The sequence below is a fragment of the Pteropus vampyrus genome, unplaced genomic scaffold, assembly GCF_000151845.1.
Source record: "Pteropus vampyrus isolate Shadow unplaced genomic scaffold, Pvam_2.0 Scaffold238, whole genome shotgun sequence".
NCBI classification, from domain to species: Eukaryota; Metazoa; Chordata; class Mammalia; order Chiroptera; family Pteropodidae; genus Pteropus; species Pteropus vampyrus.
Genome location: NW_011889019.1, coordinates 1,438,567 through 1,460,732, shown reverse-complemented (window position 1 = coordinate 1,460,732; position 22,166 = coordinate 1,438,567). Strand labels below are relative to the sequence as shown.

Here is a 22,166-nt window from a genome sequence, read left to right as displayed (position 1 = left end):
TTTAAAAAAAACGACAACCAGTTCTATATTTTCCCTTTAGAAAATGCTACGATGCAAAGTTGGGACCTAAGGTTTTTAGGGCCTTCTTATTCAATAAAGGGTTGTTAACTCTTTCCCAAAGTTCAAACAGATGCACTTAGTGTTTGTTTCACATTTAATAAGGAATTTGCATTTTTAACAGAGTTGAAATGAGATGAAATGAGATCTAAAGGGCATTCAGGCTCATGCTCTCACTTTACAGATAAAAAAATTGATCTTTCCAGTATACGCCAAGTTGCAAGAAATTTAATGTATCAAATAATCCCTTATCACTCCATATTGCAGATTAAATAAATCTGGCTAGAAGAGTATAATCTACATTTTAAAACAACTAGTCAACAAACAATAGTATTCTACATGCCTATAAAAAGCTCCAAACTCAAGATTTAATAACTTTTTTTAAAAAAAGGATTTTTCACTTATTTCAGCTACAAAATCTAACATCATATGAATTGGGTATATATGTTTTGATATTGGACTCCAAGTGTCTGTTGAGAGGAATTCACAGTTCTTGGGAGGAAAAAATAATTCCACAACTCAGAAAACAGTAGAAAGCTATACCATTCTCAATTTTTTCCACTCCATTTCCTTATGTAATTTCTCTGATTCCTACAGCTTGTTATGACATAAGGGCCCCTGAATTAATTCGTTATCACTGCAATGAGAGAAGAAAATTCTGGATTCGAAGAAATAACTTAAAAAAAAAAATAAGGTCATAACAATCGAAGAACTAAATATCAACTTAAAGACAGGATCACTAAAATTTGAGATGCTAGATTATAATCCTACTACACAGACCTGGCCACCAGTTTAGAATGGACAATACAAGAAACAAATAAGGCTTTGAAATTTATAAGAACTAATCAAGTTTCCAGAAAAATGTTTTATAAACATGTGGTATAACTAAAGGGAACAAATGAAACCAATGAATAAGCCTGTAATACCAACAAAAATTCCAATTTTATAAACAGCAGACCAAAGGGCAGAAATAGCTACACAGCCAAAGAAATTTAAAAAAATTAAAAGAATGTAGACCAACTACCAATAGCAGCATCATTTTTGAATATAAAATGCCATTAGAAATGATCAGAAACCACTTCAACCAGTCTACATTAATTACATGTATATGATGAGCTCGAAAAAGCAGCTAAAACATATCGTTCGTATCATTTCTAATCTTTATCATTATAATCCAGCTGTTCCCCAACCACTTTACAACAGGAATCACTTTACAATACAATATTCCTTTATACACTTAGTTTCTAAAAACCACACTATACATGTTGAGCAACATATATGCTGCTGTCCGGCAAAAGGAAATACCAGCATCCTTCCAAGAATTGGAACTACATTAGTAGCCTTCATTGACTGACAATGTTGCTTTCATTCTTGTCTCAAGAAAAGAGCAGTAAATCATTATATTTTTTAGGAAGCAATCTCAGCATTAAGTTTTACTGTAAAGCAATTATGAAAAAGTCCAGAAAGCAAGTATTATGAAAATATAAACATATCTGGTTTAGCTGAAAATATTTTTTATAGTGAATAATCCAATGAAGAAAACTGAAGCAGGGGAGTATCAAATTAGTAAGGCAAAGAGTTACAAGGCAGTACTGCATCCAAATACTGAAGCACAATTTCGAAGCCATACTTCTAGTTATCTAAGAGATTTCATCTGGAAAGATTACATCATAAAAAATTACTGATTACCATGCGCATTTACAATACACTTCAAAATTCTATCCCTTTTGTGAATTTTTTTAAAGTATAAAAATCTCAAGAAGTAGATACCAAGCTTTTAAAACAGTTTTTCACAACAAAATTTATTAGAAGAATAGTGGTTTTGAAAAGTCTAGCATCCAGTGAGAACTACCATACACAACATTACAGCTGGGAATGTTTCTCCAAAATGTCATGGTCAAATAATACAATGGAACCATTAAATCTTACACATGCACGAAAGAACTAGCGTTTCTGACATACAATGCAAAAAAAAGGGGACCACATGGATTAAAGTTTTAAGTACTCATCACATACATTAAGACACAGCTTATTTTAGTCCAGTCAAAAATCAGAACTGCATTAAAAATTTTATGTAGTGCAATCAAACCAAAAAACTTAATTTGTGATCATAAGTGCTCTACTACATAAACATTGATCATAGCAAGGAACAAAAAGTTCAAATCACACAGTACAAAAAAAATTCTGTAAATAAATATAAACTACAGTACAAGAGAAATATTAAATTATACAATTCCGTTAAAACTGTAAACAGTATATTGAAATGAGGTCCATAAGAGTAAAGGGGGTTCCTGTTTTGTTGCATGACACTTTGAACTTCTAGAAATCTGAATGCCATTTCCATATCTTCAAAGGTTTTATATATGATTTCCTTTTAGATGTAAGATATCAAATATTAAAGCAGAGGAATAATCTCTTTTGTTAACCACAGATAGTACTGCAGTAAACAAAGGAATATTAATAAATGAAGACCTCTAGTAGACAAGTCTTAACATTAAAGATGCAAAGAGCTAAAACACTCGAATTAGAACCTTGCATCGAAGAAAGTTGTCATTGAGGACTTCAAGGCTACAAAATATACTGACAAAATCATCTGCTGATATGCAGACCCAGACCTCTGCTAATTTTTTGACATTTACATACTGATGTTATAACACCAACTTTGGCAGAATCACTACTAATAAACTCAGAGCTCTCCTGGCCCAATGGTTCCATCACAGTGGCCAGTGCACAGAATTCTCTAAAGACATTGCATAAACTAGAATGTAGAGGTCAGATACCCAAGGACCAGTGCTTGAATTTAGTAGTAGTATGGTGAAGAAGCAAGAGCCACATCAAAAAGGAACTGCATCTGTTATAGTTTTCAGAAGCAGCAAGGAATGTTGTTTAATTGTGCTGGCTATTAGTGGCATTTAAAAATATATACTTTAACTCTGTGTGTGTATGTGTGTGTGTGTTCTATGTGCTGGCTATACGTTTATGCACATTTTGTATTCTTAAATACACTGTTAACAGGAACCCCCATATTATCTGCTCAGTAGTAATAACTGAATATATAGAATGCCACTATAAGAGTGTGAGGCACCGTGTGCTGGAGAGTTATATGCAGCTTTAAAATCTGTTTGGCTGAGTTATACCTGGATACCTGAACTGAGTTTTTAAGTTGACATTCATCAAGGATGTGCTACCAGCACGTCGAAATAAAAGCAAAACAGAAAAATACAAGTCACTGTTAGGTTTAAGAATAGCATCAAAGTACCTGAATTGAGTGAGAATAGTGTGTAAACTGTCCCTGAGGGTTTTTAAACAGTGTGTACAAGTTGGATTCCTAAGAACATTAGTTTTATTTAACAGTGTGGACTGATAAAATACCAATGCCTGACAGTTTAAAGTGGAGGTTATAAAGAATTATATGCAAACACTCCAAATGTATAGTTTATACATTTCTTCTCAAAGCAGCAGTAAGCTGCTGTAAAGTATACATCCCATCAGAACAAGCAACATATGGGAGTCAGATAAAGGTTTCTATCTTAGTCTGGTTTTCTGACAGCACAGCATATCAATATCCAATGACTATATCTTTCCTAGATCAGAATGTAACTAATTTCGACTAGCAATATAGGATTAGACTTTTAATCAAACACTTTGCTATTACATACTAAAATTCCTTAAACTTACTAATGCTGGTATACTAACCTAGTTAATTATCCCCCCTCATTTTAGAAATATACCCTTCCACAACTTAAAAACATTAAGATCCATTTTCAATCCTCTGATGTAAAAAGCATGTCAGTGAATTAACATTAAAAATTTACACAGTAAAAAGGCTTGAATTTCAGCCAAAGATTCTAAATACTGCTCATTCCCTGAAGACTTAAAGGGAGAGAGAATCCCTACCCATTTTCCTAGTGATTTATTTTTCTAAAATGGTCTGACACGATTTTTCATTTGGGGGAATTTTCCCCACACCTCCTCTCAAATTCCAAATTCTTAAGTCTAAAATGCTAATAAAGTGGGGAAAATGAGGCAATCACTTGGAATTGCTTGACAGGTACAAAATGTTAAAGTTTTCTTTTTTTTAAATAAGGTTTATGTGTGATTTGACCCCATATTATGTAGTATGTTTTATATTTTTAAGTAATCACCCTAAAACTTACAGTACCTAAGACTCTGAAGATAAATTAAGACTTTAGTGTTGTAACAGAAAAAGTGCTGAATTATCCCTTTTCTAGTACTTTAAACATTTTAAACAAGTGCTTTTCTAGTGACAGTAAAGTTTACTATATACCTTTCTGCCAAGCAGGAAAAAAAAAATGTCACCTGGACCAAAGAAAAGACTTTTGGGAGTGTAGCACCGGGTATTTACCAAACAACAGATGATAACAGATACTGTTTCACTCATTCTGAGGGGGTAAAAATATTCTAGATTGAAATTCTATTTGGCTATTGAATGTTAAAAATCCCTGCTCTACTGTGTCGGTGTCCTTTGTCCAACCCCCCGCCCCCCTCCCCTAGTCCTCTTACACACTATCCACTGAGACTCTAATCTCTAAAGAGATTATTTTAAAATTTATGTTTTCAGGACATACCTGAGAAAGGGTGCAATTATGCAGAACAAGGAACCCAAGACTGTACTAATACTGGTTATAGGTTCATAAATTCTTTCCCAAGATAAATCTAAAAAGTCTAAGAGGTATGGATCTTCAAATGTCTTACTGCTTTAGATTTCTTTTTTGGTATGTGTGTAGGGTCATTTCCAGTGTTGAAAAGATCATCTTGAGCCTGTTCAATGACAGTTCAAGATGGAGTAAAGAGTTCATTTCCATATTCAAACAATAAAGATTAAATATTATGATTATAATATCTGCAACATCCAATAAATCTATGATTAACTAAAAGTGCTTGCTTTTCAGCTTTTATTGACACAGCTCTATATGAACTGGAAACCTTAAAATTACCCCCCAAATAGTTGCAGAATTTACATTTTATTGTTTGTCAAATCAACATTAGCAATGATTCTCATTTTTAAAAGATTTTTCTGACTATAAAATGAAGACGGCCCAATTTTACCACATTATCCATCCTGCAACTCCTTTTTTAGTATTGTAGGACAGAATCTTTAGGCTTTCTTAAGTCTACATACTTTCCCATCCTACTTTCCACCCCTCTCCCCCAATATCCTTCATAACACTTAGGGCACACAGCTACACGGCTAATATCTGCTACTGTAAAAGGCAACTGAACTGCAAGTTTATTTGGGAGTAAGAGACAGGGGATATGCGAAGAATTTCCTCTATTTTCCCTTCAGTCACCAAGTTCATAAATCCTACTCAAGTCTCAAGGACAGAACAAATTCCCCCCCGCCCCCGAAAAAAAAAACCCAAACACAAACAAACAAATTTAAGATGACTTTCGAGGTCTGTATTCCTTGTACCACAATTACACTTTTTTTCTTTTTCAGTAGAGTTTGAAAGCAATTAGATAAAAAAAAATCCTCATAGCTTAATGGTCTCCTAAATGGGCTGTCTGGCTAAAGCCATTAAGCTTTTAATAACACAGGCCTGACCATAGTATTAATGAAGACCTAATTATAATGAAAAAGTAACAAGGAAAGCAATCTTTGATATCTTCATGAACATCGAAATTTAACCTATAACTTTCAATGTCTCCTACAGAAGATTAAGTGGAACAATTCAGTATATTGCCATATTCTATTACCAATGACAGCAACCTGAATACATAGAAAAGGGTGGTTCATATGAAAACCACCTCTGGAATTTAAAGAATATTTACGAAAGCAAAAATATGTGATTTCAAAATTAAATCTATAGGAATAACAGCTTGTTAAAATGACATTGAACTGTCATATATCTGTTGTAACTATTCAAAATAATTTCTGGTTCTGACACTGGGCTGACTCATTAATTTGTTTTATAAAAATACCTAACTGAATCCAAGCTTCAATATTATGGGTCAATGAAATGTAAGAGAATCACAAAGGCTTAGAAGCAGGCCTTGCACCATGTGCTTACTTGGGGCAGGTGGAGAACACGTAGCTTGCTAGCAGCTCCAAGGTTGCTACGTACTGCCTAATGAGAGAAGGTAGTTATGATATGGGCCTTTGCAGGTAGTTATTTTTAGCCTAATTTAGAGTTCTCTCCAGTAAATCAGGAACTAAACTTCTCATTGTGCCTTATTGTTTTACTATCTGATCCCATATAGCTCACATTACAGCTCAGGTAAAATGTTGGGAGAACAGAAATGCCAATTGTTTGAGGTAACGGTTTATATAAGATAACCAGAGTTCTAAAAGCACTTCAATATTGTAAAGTAAAAGTGTACCAAATAAAGCTAATACACACTTCACACTTGTTGAGCTTGCTCACCAGAACCAAACAGTAATTAACTTCACTTAAGGACCCCTATTATCACACAAAGCCTTATTCATATTCATGATCTGCTGCAGTAAAGGTTTATCAAGCAACATCTAAACTTCAGAACAACAACAAACTTAATATTAAAAAGTATTATACACAAATATAAATTATTTTTCCTGAAAGAGACCTTGTCCTTCATGGTATCTGGGGAATAGAAATAAGTGTATAGCTCATCACAAACATAGTTCAGAGTCACTTGTAAGCCTACTGAACAAAATAATATATTACTGTCAAGCCTGTTGACTCTCCTGTCTCAGAAGTGAGAAAGCTAATGCTTAAAATACCAACTAGATACCCTTCCAGATAATTAGTGTTTTTGATTTTATAGTGCCATGGCTTACATACCCTATGTCAATGTTCTCTCATAAAAAATGTAAGAATTGATTTTAAATACATTATCTCCTAACAGTTTGAGTAATATCATATAGTTTGAGTATGTCATCATCCATCTAGTGGAAAATATGAGAAAAGGCTTTTGTGACAAAAACCGTTGTGAACTATACTTTCCCATACCACAAAAATGGTCAACTGTTTTTTGGACCATGCAAAACTCTGATTAGCAGAAATTAAGCATGCGAATAGACCAATCTCTATTACACATTTATGAGGACGTCCCCAAACTAGAATATCTACACTGAAAGTGCCAATACAGAATAGTGGCAAATCAAGAGAGAAATCAAATATTAAGGGATCACTGCGGCACCAAGACTGACAGTCAGCCATGTGATGAGCCACCTCCAAGAAACACATGGTATAATGGAACTCTGAACACAAAATTTAACATTAAAAGTGCACCTGAATATTACAAACTAACTTTACAAAACCTACAATAAGGTAAAATATATATCTTTTGAAATATTCAGCAGCTTTCTGTAATTTTTTTAAAGTTTTTTTTTTGAGAGGCTCATGAAATTTAAAAGGGACCACTAAATTTCAACCATGCTTCACAAAACAATAATGGCTATTTTATATTGCAGTTACCAATGTAATGCAATTAGTGCTTTAAAATAATCTACACTTAAAAAAGAAAAAAAGAGACCGACCGACCTTTGGAGGAAATATGCTTATTCAAAAGCTTCTTGGAAAAGAAAATCTACCTGAATTATCAAGTCATGACTGATCTCAAGTGTATTGTTTAAAAGCTTCACAGACATGAATATTACAATCTTCAGGTCTCAGGACTTTTAATCTGAGAAAGTTTAGAGTTTGGTTTGTTTTTTAAATTCACTTTCTAACCAAAACAAATAATAGAAGTACTCAAATTTTCACTATTTACAACTCTCAGCCTACAGTCTGAAATGACACAATACAAGTTCTCTTATTTAAACTGCAGCATTAAAGGGTAGGCACACCATTCTTCTGCTGCTCGATTGTCATCCACTGAAACACACATAGAAAATATTTATGTTAGTAAAATGATCACTCCATGTACACTACAATGACAAAATTTACATAACTCAACTCATACATCACTTTATAGACTACCACAAAAGATTAAACCTCTCTGAACAGTAAAACTCTACAAAAGTTGAACTTTTAGGGCCAAATTTTTAAATGGGCCTTTAATGATAACCTTTCTGAGAGGGGTTAAAAGCAAGTACAAATTAATTGCTCAAAGGACCTTTTTGCAGCAATCTTGGGCTACTGAATTGCCCAAGCATCATGCAAAAAGGCACCATGGCTACAATTAATTGTGTGACAAATTACTGAGTGTGGAACAAAGGAGGCATTCCTTCATAAGCTTAGCCCCTTGCTTTCAGCAAACTTTAAACAACTTCCTTCAACTGCAGATGAAAACCATATATTTCATAGAGTATTTTTATTGCAACTTCTAGCTAGGCTAGAAAATACTGCAGACTTATATACTGCTCTGCATCCAAACTGCTTTTTCTGTTGACAAGACTAGAAAGCTAAGAGGAAACAGGCTCAGTCACCTACTGATTAAACTGCTACACAAAATAACCAAACCAAAAGAGGAATCCAAGCCCGGGCTATGTCAAGAGTGAGCAGTGCATGTATTTTAATAACAGCAATGGTGTGCCTAACCTTTGAACACATAGGTTGCTGAGGGGAAAATATCCTTAACCTAATTAACTGCTCCAACTTTTCCAGGAGAAAATGTATGCCTTGGGAATATCTGGACCTTCTTCTCCTTAAACTGTTAACATCCACCTGAAATCATCAGCCTCAATTTAATGCTCCAAGTCTGATTTCATTTTATACAAATACTCCAATAATTTTTTTTTTTTTGGGTTAAGCATTTAGAAGAGCCTGACCACCTTTCTCAGCAGATTAGAATATAGGGTGTATGCGGTATGGATTTTGTTTTGCACAAACAGTAATTTTAATTTGGTCACAATGCAAAATTAAATTTCATGGACTTTATCACTTCTTCTTGCAAAAAACTGCAGAAAATAACATTCCCAACTTAATTACTGTAATTTTAAAAGCCCATCTCAAAAAAGAGCTTAGATGTTCTTCAAGGAGTGCTTGTACAAACATGATCTGAAAGGTCCTGAACTGTGTGCTAAACAACCATAAAAATAAGCAAATATCAGAAAAAGTTATTACGAAGGGGGATATTATGTAGGATGCCAAAAGAGATTCAAAGCAATGAATTAAATAAAAAATAAAAAGCGACCAACCCCTGCCACCTTGTACTACTAGTATCTGATTAAAAAACAAAAAACTCTAATAAGCTTGATTTCTGATTGAATTATAATTAAAATGCAACCTAAATCATATTAGGTTACCCTGGGGTTGTGTTTTATCTCTCACCACAAACATGGATTCTTCATTCATATAGATATTTGGGCAGGCTACTGAGGCTGTAAAATCTAGATACCACTTTTACAATATTATAATTACTTATACATGTTTCTTTTCGCATTTCTCCCATTCCCCAATAAACAGATCTTGAATATTTTAAACGAGTTGCTGCAACGACATTCAGTCATTAGCACATGATCAAATCCCTAAAAAGATTTAAGAATACAAAGAAACTTAGTTTGCTAAAATGAGGCATCCTCTATTTTATGTAATGTACCCTGACTGCTCCTGAGTAAGAACGGAGCTCGTCCTCCATGAGATAAGGCTATATCCTCACTTGTTGGTGAGACCAAATTCTACCCTTAGAAAATCCCAAATGAAATTACAGCAAAGGTAGTGTTACGTAACCAAAGCATTTCTGAAGGTAGTGTGTGCACATTTTCCACCTCCTTCCCCTCTGGGTGAGCACTAAATAGCTAATTTGTTAAGTAAATTTAACAGTGAGAAGAAAATCATAAAATGTTAATTGACCCAAATAATTATCAGTGAATAACCAAATTTCTTAAATTCAAAGGTTCATTGTTCTTAAGAGTTTTTTCTTTTGTTAATCCTTCAATTAGTTGAATCGGAGAAGAAAAAATGTGGGAATTTTATAAGATGCTTTTCCAATTGCAGTGATAAAGCTCCCAGTATGACCGAGGTGGTTTCTAAAAGGGGGCTTTTTTTTTTTTTTAAATAAAGGCAAATATAACTTAAAAAAAAAATAATAATAAAGAAACGCATGCAGGCTCTACAGGCGAGGAGTCCACTTCATGTATCTGTTCTCTGTGAGGTAACTCAATTCTCTTGTAGAGAAACATGCAAAAGGCCAAACAATATCCCGAGCCATACTACACATGAAAATTTTAAAATATGCAACATTCAGAATGCACCTTTCACCTCTGTACACACAAGTCAATGCGAAATCTGCAAAGAAACAAGTGTCACAGTAAATGAAGTCAGGTGCAAGCAATGATAGCAGTAGTGCTCACCCAGTTTGTACAGTAATTGGCACTCTACAGTATTCCTACTCATTTTTTGATTCATTTGCACTTTGTGCTGCCTCTCCCTGGGGATCTAATTCAATCTTTACAGAAACATCTGGCCCCTCCGACCTCATTAATTTCATCTTTTTCTTTGGAGGGTTTTTCAAAGTGCCCAGCCTCTCCTTCACTTTGTACTCCAGTGTACTGTGGGGAATCCCATAAATACTCTGAGCTTTGGAAACACTCATTTTTCCACTCATAACCACTGAGATTGCTTCCTCCAGTATCTCACTGTTGTACTGTCTGTAACGCCCTCTTTTCTTCCGAGGCTGCTTGGAGCCAGGGTCTCCTTCTTGATCCGATGTGGGATATGGCTGTCCAGAGGTAGACTGCTCAGCATCTGAGCCCCAAGAATCGGGTCCAGCATCTAACATGCTTTTTCTATTTTGTTTTGGAAGAATAGCCCTCAATTTTTTACTAAGCGCGCTCTCCGTTTGTGAACCCATTACCAAAGAGCTATAGCTGTACTGATCACCAGTGCGAGACTCCCAAGAAAGATCCATTCCTCGAACTTGTGGTATCTTTAAATCTACAGGAGATGAATGGCTCACATCCTTTTTTCCATCTTGTTTTGCTTGAAGTGCCATTTTTGGAAAGGCAGAGTTTTCTGCAAGAAAAGGAAGGTCACTGATGTTGCTGAGTGCACCATTTCCCCTGAACTTCATTCGGCTGAGGTTGAACTCATAATGTGGTTTTGCCCAAGAGGCTTCCCTGGATAATATTAAGTGTTGTCCATGATTCTGTAATCCAGATGGCCCAAGGCTGGCAGCTGTGGACAATTGGTTTCTGTTCAGTAGTTCTTCACTAATCTGCAGAGATCGAGCCAATGGAACTTTGAGTGATGTGGAGTGTCCAAAACCTTCCCTGGCTCCATCCTGTAAGCTTCTTGGAGGTACCCCATCACCACTCCGAAGTCCGTCCGGGCGGTACTGGCTGGGTCTCCCAGGTCGCCTAATTGGATGGAAGGAAACTGATGTGAGCAGGACTTGCACAGGTAGGGAGGGATGGGTGAGGGGACCACTCCTTTATTAGAAGGCCTTGCTTGGGTAACATCACTTTGTGTTTGTGTTATTTATTTATTTTTCTCTAAAATTAAAAAAAAAATGGTCTCAGCAGTTAGTTTTAAAACATGTTCACAAAAAAAGAAAAAGGAAAAAAAGAAAAAAAAAACCAGGAACTTTTTGGGCAAAGAAAAATTAAACCTGTCAGCTGGTCTCTGGTTGGGTTCACAAATTTTCGGAGAAAAAGTTTCGCGCAACTGTCTGAAAATAGCACCTTAATTATTAATTACAAAGTAATCATCAAGTCTCCATAGATCTACACAGAATTGTTTAACCAATGTGACGTTACCACTAAACAAGTACAGTAATAAAAGAGTAAGCCAAATTATTTTAATGCAACATATCCAACATTCATGACAACCAGCTATAAAACTGGAAACATTTACATTGGTGGAACCCACAGATAATTGCTCGTTTATCTCGCAAACAAGTTTATGCTCATTACCAAAAATCAAACAACTCCAAATAACATTTCTTATTTTGCTCGTGGGAAAAAATATGGCTACAAGCCCCAAGAGGAAAAAACAACCCCAAACCAAAACACCCATTGTATTATAACTTACCACACTTCTTCATTTTAAAACACTATTAATTGCAGATATATGAGTACCACTGATTCTCCATTTGAAATAATCCAAGCTTTAAAGAAACTGCACTTTATTGTCCCCAAAATTTGTTCCTTAAGTTCTAGCTACTGAAAATAATTATTGTCGCAGGTATAGAAATAATTTTGTAGCAGTTTTAAAAAAACTTCTCTTCTTAAAATACCAAACATCAATTTTGCAATTTCAAGTGAACAGTTTTCAAATACTGTTTAAAAAGTCTATTACTTATACAAAGTTAATTCATAAGGTTTTCATTTTCACAATAGAGAAAGATCATCAATGATAAAACTGGCAACTGGTAAAGCATGCCCAAGGGGAATGATTACATTAAGTAGGCACAAAAGTGGAACTTTGCAGAAGTAATGATAAACCAGCTATGTACTTCAAACGTCTACAGGGACTCTGTGCTGTTAACAGTAAATAATACAATAAGGATAACAATAAATATTCAACTAAAAGATGGACAGTTCTGTTGGTGTTTCTGTCACCCAGAAAACAATACCACATAGAAACCACTTTCTTTCCATTCAGAGGGATAAACACAACAACTTCAACCATATAATAATACATGGACCTGGCGGCTAAGTTTAAAGTGAATCTTAAGCAAGGGATTCATTCATGCAGACCACACTTAGGCTTCTCCTACCTGTGTCCGTAATTATACAACTCAAGTTTTCTGATGTCTAAATGGAACCCAGTGATTTGGGATCATGATGACTTATATCTAGTAAAAACTATAGTGAAAAGGGCTTAAGGAAAAAGACTGGTAAACTATGCAAAATGAATTAAATTAATAAGTTTTTAGACTAAACAGAAGAGGACAGAGAAAGGAAAATGATGGAATTTTAGAGAAAATAAAGGGATCAATTTAGAAGGCAGTAAAGAAATCCTTTAATTTGAAGGTAATTCAGAGTAAGCTGAAAAGGTTAGTCCATTTAGTGTTGACTTATCACTTCACCACCTATGTTGATATTCCATTCCCCATGCTGATATTCTAAAAGTTAAACAAACCTAAATATTAAACTAATTCAACTTACTGAAGTTATTTTTCACATCTAAATCAAGTTGATTTTTTGCTCACAACAGTTTTATGGAAATACCTTTCCCATATGGCACCTAAACATCTTCATTGATACCTGATTTCTCTAAATGGTTATCATGTACACACAGAGGGAGAATTAGACAAGTCTTACACTGTAAAATTATATAGTCAGAAAATTCACTTTACTCGGCAAAAATCAGTTATCAAAACTAAGCATATAATAATGTCTTGGCAGCAGAAGATAGTCATCCATCAACATTTACAACCAGTCTTATTTACTTAAAAAAGAAAAAATATATACAATTATATTTTCTGAACTGCCAGAGTTAAAATTGCAGTTCAAATCAATAAACAAAACCAAACCAAAACAAACAAGAAATAAACAAACAGCACATGCGTGTGCGAACATACACTCTCATGTGAACATACACTCTCATTCTCTCTCTCCCCCTTCCCTTCCTTCCTTCTCTCTCCTTCCTCCCCCCACCCCCCACTCTCCATTAGAGATAACCAAGTTAAATACTGGAGCCCAATTTTTATTCAACAACTTCAACACACATAATACTGCCTTTACATATGAACTCTGGAATTATTAAGGTTGGGGCACACTCCAGAACACTCAACAACAAAAAATCCAAAGGCATTCTCATTATATTCCTGATTATTTACTAATTGTACTGAACTGGCAAAATTCATCTATACTAATCAATTCTAGATTTCACAGACTGTGCTTCACTAGTCTGATGAACTGAAAATAATTTTACTGAAGGCTCATCTACAAGAGTGTTATCCTGAAGGATTTTTAAAACATACAAGGGAGACTGGCATCAATCTTTGATAAAATGTCCCCTATAAAACTGTGGAAGGCTACAAATATTTTCCCTTACCCGTTCCCTTGAGTACTGGAGCAGCCTGGAGAATGGCTCAGGGAAGTGCTGCCAGCACATGGACTTTTCTTAGTGGACAGATCAAGTACACCGTCTGTAGAGATACAAAGAAACACCTGAGGATATTAAAAACTAGAATCAAATGTGAACTCAATAGGTTAAAATAACAAAGCAATAGGCCCAGTCAATTACGCAGATAAACTAGCCATACATGTGAGTTATGAAATCAATTCATTAATAGAATCAGGACACTGTTCCTCCTGAAGCAACATAAATTTAGCAAAGTTTATTATATCTAATATCTCCAAGTGTTAAATATTTTAATAGGGCAAAAGAAAAGGTAAAGCGTATCACTGCAGATACAGTGAGATATTAGAAACAGCAGTTTTACACAGTATGAGGTTCGGCGATAAAACTATTAGATTTCATTTTCTAAATTTACCTTGATCAAAAAGCATATGAATTTTTAATGCTACAATGTCATACAAATCATAAAACAATTTCTTGAGAGCTAAGTCTACCTGAAACATTAAAAGTACATAACAACTAGACTTAGGAAATTTTAAATTATGTAAAAGTCGTTTTAAAATATGTTTATACGGTTAAATTACATGTATATGCTATACAAGAGAGTCTGTAAGATGAATCGGTTGTTAATTGTTTATAATGTGCATGTATCTTAATTATTCTTTGGACACATCTATAAAAAACTGTGTATTTGTTGTCAAATTTTTGGGAAAAATCTGCAGAGATTCAAAATTCCCTTGCTGATATTTATGAAGGCAAAGTTTTTCAATTAACAAGCTATTATAAATTGGTGGGCCAAGTTTAGGGAAAGATAAAGGAATGAAGTCTTGATACCTATGAGAGCCTAGAGGTTTAAGATCTTTTTTACAGAAACTATACCAAATCACAAATTCATGTTTTTAGGACATATAATTAGAAGACTTTCTTGTCCCACAAAGACTTTTTCTCTTCATAGACATGTCCAGAAGAGAAAATTCACAGTCTGGACAACTTTTAAAGTTGCCATTATGTCCAAAATTAACAGAGGAAGATAATATTCAATGCATCTCTGATGTTCAGTTGGCCAGCAGGGAGTCCTTGCTACCTAGTTATGTTAAAATTCACCCAATATTGAATCCACATAGGACTTATGTCTGAAGGTACTGTCCCTCCTTATTTCAAGCTGTTAGAAATATATAATTGAGTTTATAAACCAAAAAAGCCTACACTCATACAGAATAACTGTTGTCTTTTAGAGTCACTAATATTTCTAAGTACATAATTGTAATTGTATAAAATCAAGTATCCTATTAGATATCTAATCCAATTAGTTATCTAACATGCAAATACACTGCTTAAATATTTCCAACAAAAGACAGTATTATTTAAAGACCTCTAAATCTATCTAATCAAATAGGCAACATAGTTTAAATCTACCACTAAAAATACTGTGATATAAGTGGAAAGCACTAAAATCCATTAGGGAAATATAATTAAAATTTTTAAATTTCATTTGAAATAATCCTATCATCTAGTTCAAATTTCTCTCTTGGTAACAGCATGCTGTCAAAACAACATACCTCTTAAGCATAATCTGAGCTATAAGAAGTTAAATTAGGCTAAGTGTTATCTTTGTATGTTTATCTTCATTATTAATACTTTCAAAACAACCTCTATGCTGTCATTCTTCTGTTGTAAACTTGAAATTTTTAATGCATATTTTGAGTAAAGATTTTAATGAAAACTACCATTGTTGTAAAGAAAACAATCCTCAATAAAACAGAAAAAGAACCAACTTTGCAACTATGGTAACCAGGTACACTGATCAATGTGAACACAGGACAACTAGGAGGTCTGCTAGGAAATCTCTTAGAACTTAAGAGATTCCGATTGTTGTTCACTACACAGAAACAGAAAAAAAGCAAAGAAAAACTAAAAAAATTCTTTAATAAGCAACTAAAGCCAGTCCATTAAGTGTAAATCCTTCATAAATTACTTACAATAAAAGAAGTTATTTAAAAGGTTTTTTATAAGAATTAAACTTATTTACTTTGCAAAAATAACATGTATTTCTCATCAATAAACCCAAACATCTCATAAGCTTTCTGAATATTATGAGACAATAAAATCTTATTAGTATAGACCACCAATTTACAATTTTTTATGGTTCAAACAATGGCAGAGTCGAAATGTTCACTTCATCTTTGTGAATTAAAGGTAAAATGAGATCACAAAGCAATAGGCATATTTAATCTATTTAAGAGAGTAAACTTTTCAAATACAAAAAATATTTGCTGAGTGATACTGATAACCTCTTAACCTCTTCACTTAATTAGGATTCTCACCAACAAATTACCTTTCAGAAATACTCTAGGGTTAGTTCACAATACAGTACATGTATGTATGTTTTTATGTATTGATTAAATATTGAATACACCTAACGGCCTGAAATGTGTCTATTGTCTAACCTTGAGTTTTTTTTTAAATTGCAAAAAATACATTTTTGCCTTATGATCTCATTTGCAGAGCATAACTTCTACCTAACAAGACATATTTATTATCAGAAAGGTGCTAATCCTAGAACATTGATGGATAAAGGAAAAAACTTAATTTTTCACAGGGCTTTTGAAAACAATGGATATGACAATATTTTTGAAAGTATAAATTGCTTATATAAATATCAAGTAACTTAAAGATCATTAACAACTGTAACCACTTAATTTTCCTGGGTTTTACATTAATCGTGACTATGAACTACTGATGGGTAAGGTAACCACTTTACCTGTACTTCATCTCTATCACTGCAGAGTCAGCAATAATTTTACAATCACATTAGTTTTTAGCCTATTATTGCTACTGGTGCCCTACCTACCAATAATTGTTTTCTCCCCAAATTAAAGTATTCTGATTGGACAGAGGAGACCTTGACATCAAACCATACCTTGTTCGCTAGGTTCTGACTGAGACTTTCTGACAGTAAGGTCCAGAGGTGAGTCTTGGTCAGCCATGAGAAGTTTGCTGAGCACAGGGTTCTGAGTAGTTGCAGCCGTGGGAGAGGTGGTGACTGGAGATGCTTTCGGCAGGCTTTGGTTCTTTGTGCTATTGGGCTGGCTGGGGTCCTGAGTAGAGCTATTTTTTGAGGTATATTCAGCAGCAAATTGTTGGATCATTCGCTGCATGATCTCACGGGCCACTAGGGGAATACTGGGGTCGGAGACCCAGGGACTGTCTGTAAACAAAGATTTATTTACTTTTAAAGTGGGACAATGTACTAAAAAAGACAGCTTTCAAGCAAACATAAAATTTCATTTTTTTTCTTAAAATGCAATATCCTAAAATAGCATTTCCTCATAATTGTATTTTTAATCTCTAAGCTTGAGTTGCAGATTTAAAAAAAATAAACTTTTCTTGAAATTACTTCTAAACACTCCCCCAGGATTATGAAATCAAAGAGACAAATAGTATATCTTTATGGGCAAGAATCACTTACCTGACACAGAAATCCCCAAATCCTTCTTTTATGAAATAATTATTTCCCCATTTACCATCTATAGATATCTAGTTCCCCCTAGATTTATCTATAGCCATTTCTTCCTGAATTGTTAAAGACTGGATTTATTACTCAGTTCATAAGTGCTTAATTCACTTTCTGTCACAGACTGAAAGCATACCAACATTATAAAAGGATACTTAATTCTCACACTTTAATGTTCACCAGAATCATTCTGAGGGCTTGTAAAAACAGCCTGCTGGGTCCTATCCCCACAGTTACTGACTCAGCAGTTCTAGGGTGAGCTCAAGGCATTTCTAACAAGTTTTCAAATACTGCTGGTCAGGGGACCATAACTTTAGAATTCTTGGACTAGAAGTTTAAAAATGCTCTATCTCAAAAGCCTAAGATCATACACACATTTTCCATGAGTTCTTTAAATACACTCTAAAGAAATAATGAAGTAAACATCTAAGTTTCGATTTCTAATCAATGTTAACTTTAAAATAAAGACTATATGAATTCATCAACTCATAAAACTTTCAGCACTACAAGGGACCTTGCAGGTCAAATGGAGAAAAATAAAAGGGAAAATGTTTTGTATAAATATATTATCACATCTCTTTCATTACCACGTTATCAGGTAGTCTGAGCTTCCCGAGAGCAGAAATTACGTTTACCACTGTATACTCCAGCACCTAATCTTGCCTGCTGTAAAGTATGCATTCATATTAGCTGAGTAAGAAATGGATCAAATAAATTACTATCAGACGGTTCTTTAAGAAATAAAGGAAATGTGATCTAAAGAGTAAGTGGCCTTTTCACATCTTTATAGATAGATTAATAGTAGAGCCTTGACTAAAACTCCCCCTTACCCCCGATCTTAATGTTCCACCTGCGATCTTCCCCATTCACACTTCTGAGGCTTTAGAAGATGGTTCTCAGAAAACCAGAGTTTCTTTGGTCTTTTAAAGAAAGATTAACTAGAGAAGGTAAATTACTTTACCATAATATTTTGAAGTTGTATGGAATGTAGGCTGATTTATAAACTTAGGAAAAAAACTGACTCATTATTAAAACCTAAAATCTTCACAAAGAACACACACACACCTCCAAACCTCATAGGACTCCTAAAAACAGACGATTCTTTTCTGAAGGACAATACTTAATACCAGAAGATGGTCATAAAGTCAGAATATTTATTTAATTCTCTGAAGTTTAATAACAAAGTTTGCTCTACCGATAACATTTCTGCTACTAAGAAGTATTTCTGACTTTAAGTTTCCTCTCTATACTCTGAGCATGCAAGATGGTATAGGGATAAAGGTATTCAACTAGGTAAGATTCAGAAGTTGCTACAATCACTGACAATGGTTCCTTAAATGTATTTTTTTAATTACAGTTGACATTCAAGATTATATTAGTTTCAGGTTTTCAGCATTGTGGTTAAATATTTATTTAACCTTAAATGTTTTAATAAACATTTCAGTCACACACTGCTTTTAAAATCTCTACCTACTGAGGTTTCAAATTAATATTCATTTAACTTTTCACTTAAGATCCATGTTTTTACAGAGCATACGATCCTTCAAATGAAAAGACTGCATATAATTTCAAGTTTTAATATATTAGTGTATTTTTCCCCCTGAAAAGTTGGGAAATATATAATACATAGAAAAGAAAGTTTCCAAATAGGAAGCAAAATGAAGTAATTTATGAGATCTTGCGTTTAACTAGATTAATAAATATAATTAAGAGATTTGTAAGAGTCAAATATTTTATGATAAAGACCATAAACTGCTTGTTTTTTAGCTTTAAATGGCTGCAGCATATTTTTGCTTTAAATTTGAGCTTTAAATGGCTGCAGCATATTTTTGCTTCTGTGTTGAATGGCTAACATAATCATGAAACACAATTCCTGTTTATGAACTGATGACATCTCTGCCATTTGAATTTCTATGTCTTTTGAAAGTACCTTGAACACATTTCATTCCTTCACTTAAAATACAACATCTATAAACCTAGCCATGCCTAGGGGAACATGCACAACTGATTCAAATAAAAACAACAAATCAGATCAAAATTAAAAGCACAGAAAAACATGTAAATGCTACCTCACAGCCACTTGCATGTTTTAAAAATGTGAATCCAATTTTTAGAAAAGTGTCAAATTTTCTAAAATGTGACAAAACAAGCTGAAAAGAAATATGATTATGATAGTTATGGAAGGTATACTGTTCTTAAATTGGAATTTATTCAGTCCATACCACAAAAACCTACTTTTATTGCATCTAAGTTTCTACCTAATTATTTATAACATACAACTGCAATACTTGGAAGTAAAAGACAAATTCAAATATCCAAATTATTTATTAAAAACAAAATAGTCTCTTCGGACTAAATTGTCTGTCATATTTCTGGACACTAAACATTTTTGGTATTAATTTGGAGAGTATTAATGTTCATCTTTGAAACATTTCCAAGAGGAATAATAAAATATCTAAAAATAATATTAATATATAAAGCTAGGAAGAACTTCTAATTGCAAAGCAATAGTTCCTTTTCTGAGCATCATATGCCAGTATTAAATACACAATATTAACCTTACCATAAAATTTTAAATAAGTTTATTCTAAGATTGATTCCAAGGTAAGAATTCCTCCCCTAAAGGCTATGTTTCCAAAAGTTTAATTTCCAAGTAAAATTGTAAAAGCCTTACTGTAAGTTATTCCTTCATGACAAAGGGATGGTAATAGTAGAGAAGTAGGCTAGAATTCTCTTTAGGAGTCTGCTTATGATTGATCTTAACTCCTTCTATGCAGAATGGATGAAAAGTGGTTCCTCCATATAAGTTAGGGAGAGGAGTTCATCTTTTCAGTTAATGATATTTACTGGAGGATTAAATTTATGACTCAGTACACATCCTAAAGGAGAGGAAAAGAGGAGCTGTAAAGACATTCATTTAGTTAATAAACTGACAGAACTGATCTATCCAGTCACTTATACTTCAAATGTTAATTTCCTTTAATAAAACAATCAAATGTTCATGAAACTAAGAATACCTTGAACATAAATTTGGAATTCAGGATACTCTATTGGGATAAGGTGAGCACAGGAGCCTTGGTTGAGAGCTTTAGGTCAGAGGGTGCAAAAGGCTATTAAAAGAGAAGTGAGGATGTATTAAAAGATTTAATTTTGTCTAGGGATCTAATGGAAGAAAAATAAAGTGCCACTTTCAATGCACACAATAATTTCGTGCATCTCTTAATTTTATATGACACTTCACCTTATATTCCCTTTTGAAAATATTGATTACATTAAGAAGAAGCCCAGCTGGTTTCCAACAGTAACCAATCCATTAGAATCAACACTCATCATCAGCCTTTTAATTAGTGTACAGGCAAACATCCGCTTTCAAACTTCAGAGGAAAGGAGGGCATTTCCAGATGAATAAGTGTAAACTAGAATATATATGAAGAAATATTAAAGAAAATGAAATCACTGACTCTGCTGAAGATTAAATAAGAACATTCAGGATTATCAAGAATTTATAGGAAACTTTTTTTAAGAACCTGTCATAGGAACCTCCATCTTGGAACTAGAGGAAAGGCATACCTAGGGAATACAAATCCATTTAGAAAGAATATCTTGAAGGTAAAGACTCTTCACTAGAATGGATATGAATGGAAGCTTCCTGAAGGTCTGGCTGATAGCAATTATGCTTTATGGATAGAGAAAAATGTAAAACAAACCTATAAATTTCAAGGAGAAAGATAAATTGAAAAACGTAAGAGGTAGAGTTATTAAATGCCACTTCAAATGTATGGGGAAATGTTTTATTTTATAATAATGACTTTCTTTTTCCAATTTTAAAAATTTTAAAAATTTAGTGAAATAAGACTATATCAAGGAGAAAAAAAGGCTTGCATATCTAATTTTAAGATATAGCTGTACATTTTCTCTCCAAATAGTATTTCAGTGAGAAATTACTAAAATTTTAGTTGGTTTTATGGTTATCAGTGATAAAAACAGTGACTGTTCATGTGAAAAAATCTGCCTCACAAAATACCATGTACTGAGATCTTACAATTTTCAGACTTTCATAATAATTTTAATAACTATTTAACTAAAACTTACATGGCAACATCACTTCAGAGCAAAATGGAGGGAGAGGGGCTGTCTTAACTCTATTCCAAATTTAACTTGACCAAAGAAATATAAAGAATTATAAAGTGTATTATCAGTAAAGAAAAATATTTTTTAAAGCAACTTTAAAAAAATGACATTGATATTAAGGAGATTTATATAAGACAGAAAGATGCCAAGAGTCATTGTTTACTAGAACCAACCTTTTCTATAAAAGACTGCATTGAGGAACTCTTCTGCTTGTCTCTCGAATCGAATGATTTTTGCTTGCTTTTGTTTAAGCAGAGCTTCTTGCCCAGCTTCCGAAGCTGGTTCATCCAGACCGACTAAGTGTCCCTGCAAAAATATTGGTGACATATTTGCACAAGTATCTTTCCCCATTCAGTATCAAAAGCACAAATGCGAAATCAAACACAAATGTTAACAGATAACATAAATGGATTTAATTAAAATATTTTAAAGCTTCAAACCAAGATAAAATTTATCTCCACAAAAGCAAAGTGAATATAAATATACACTCTGAGTGGTTTTTATCCATGTTTTTTGGTTGTGAGTTTTGTACATGCTAATTAAATTGTAAT

At 33.6% G+C, this 22,166-nt stretch overlaps 1 protein-coding gene across 9 annotated transcripts in view; it reads right to left on the bottom strand.

The window, feature by feature from the left end:
* Positions 1–22,166, bottom strand: part of LOC105301372 (ligand-dependent corepressor) — a 113,986-nt gene that overhangs the window by 20,956 nt on the left and 70,864 nt on the right. For 5 of the 9 annotated variants that reach the window (XM_011373981.2, XM_011373983.2, XM_023519831.1 and 2 more), the window contains 3 exons: positions 21,789–21,921; positions 16,891–17,178; positions 13,944–14,037 (listed from right to left, as the gene is read on the bottom strand). In XM_011373981.2, coding sequence (XP_011372283.1) covers positions 13,944–14,037; positions 16,891–17,178; positions 21,789–21,921 — 515 coding nt within the window. Of the gene's footprint in view, positions 1–1,832; positions 11,300–13,943; positions 14,038–16,890; positions 17,179–21,788; positions 21,922–22,166 lie in introns of those variants that run through there. The other 4 variants (XM_023519833.1, XM_011373988.2, XM_023519834.1 and 1 more) reach the window with 1 other exon arrangement.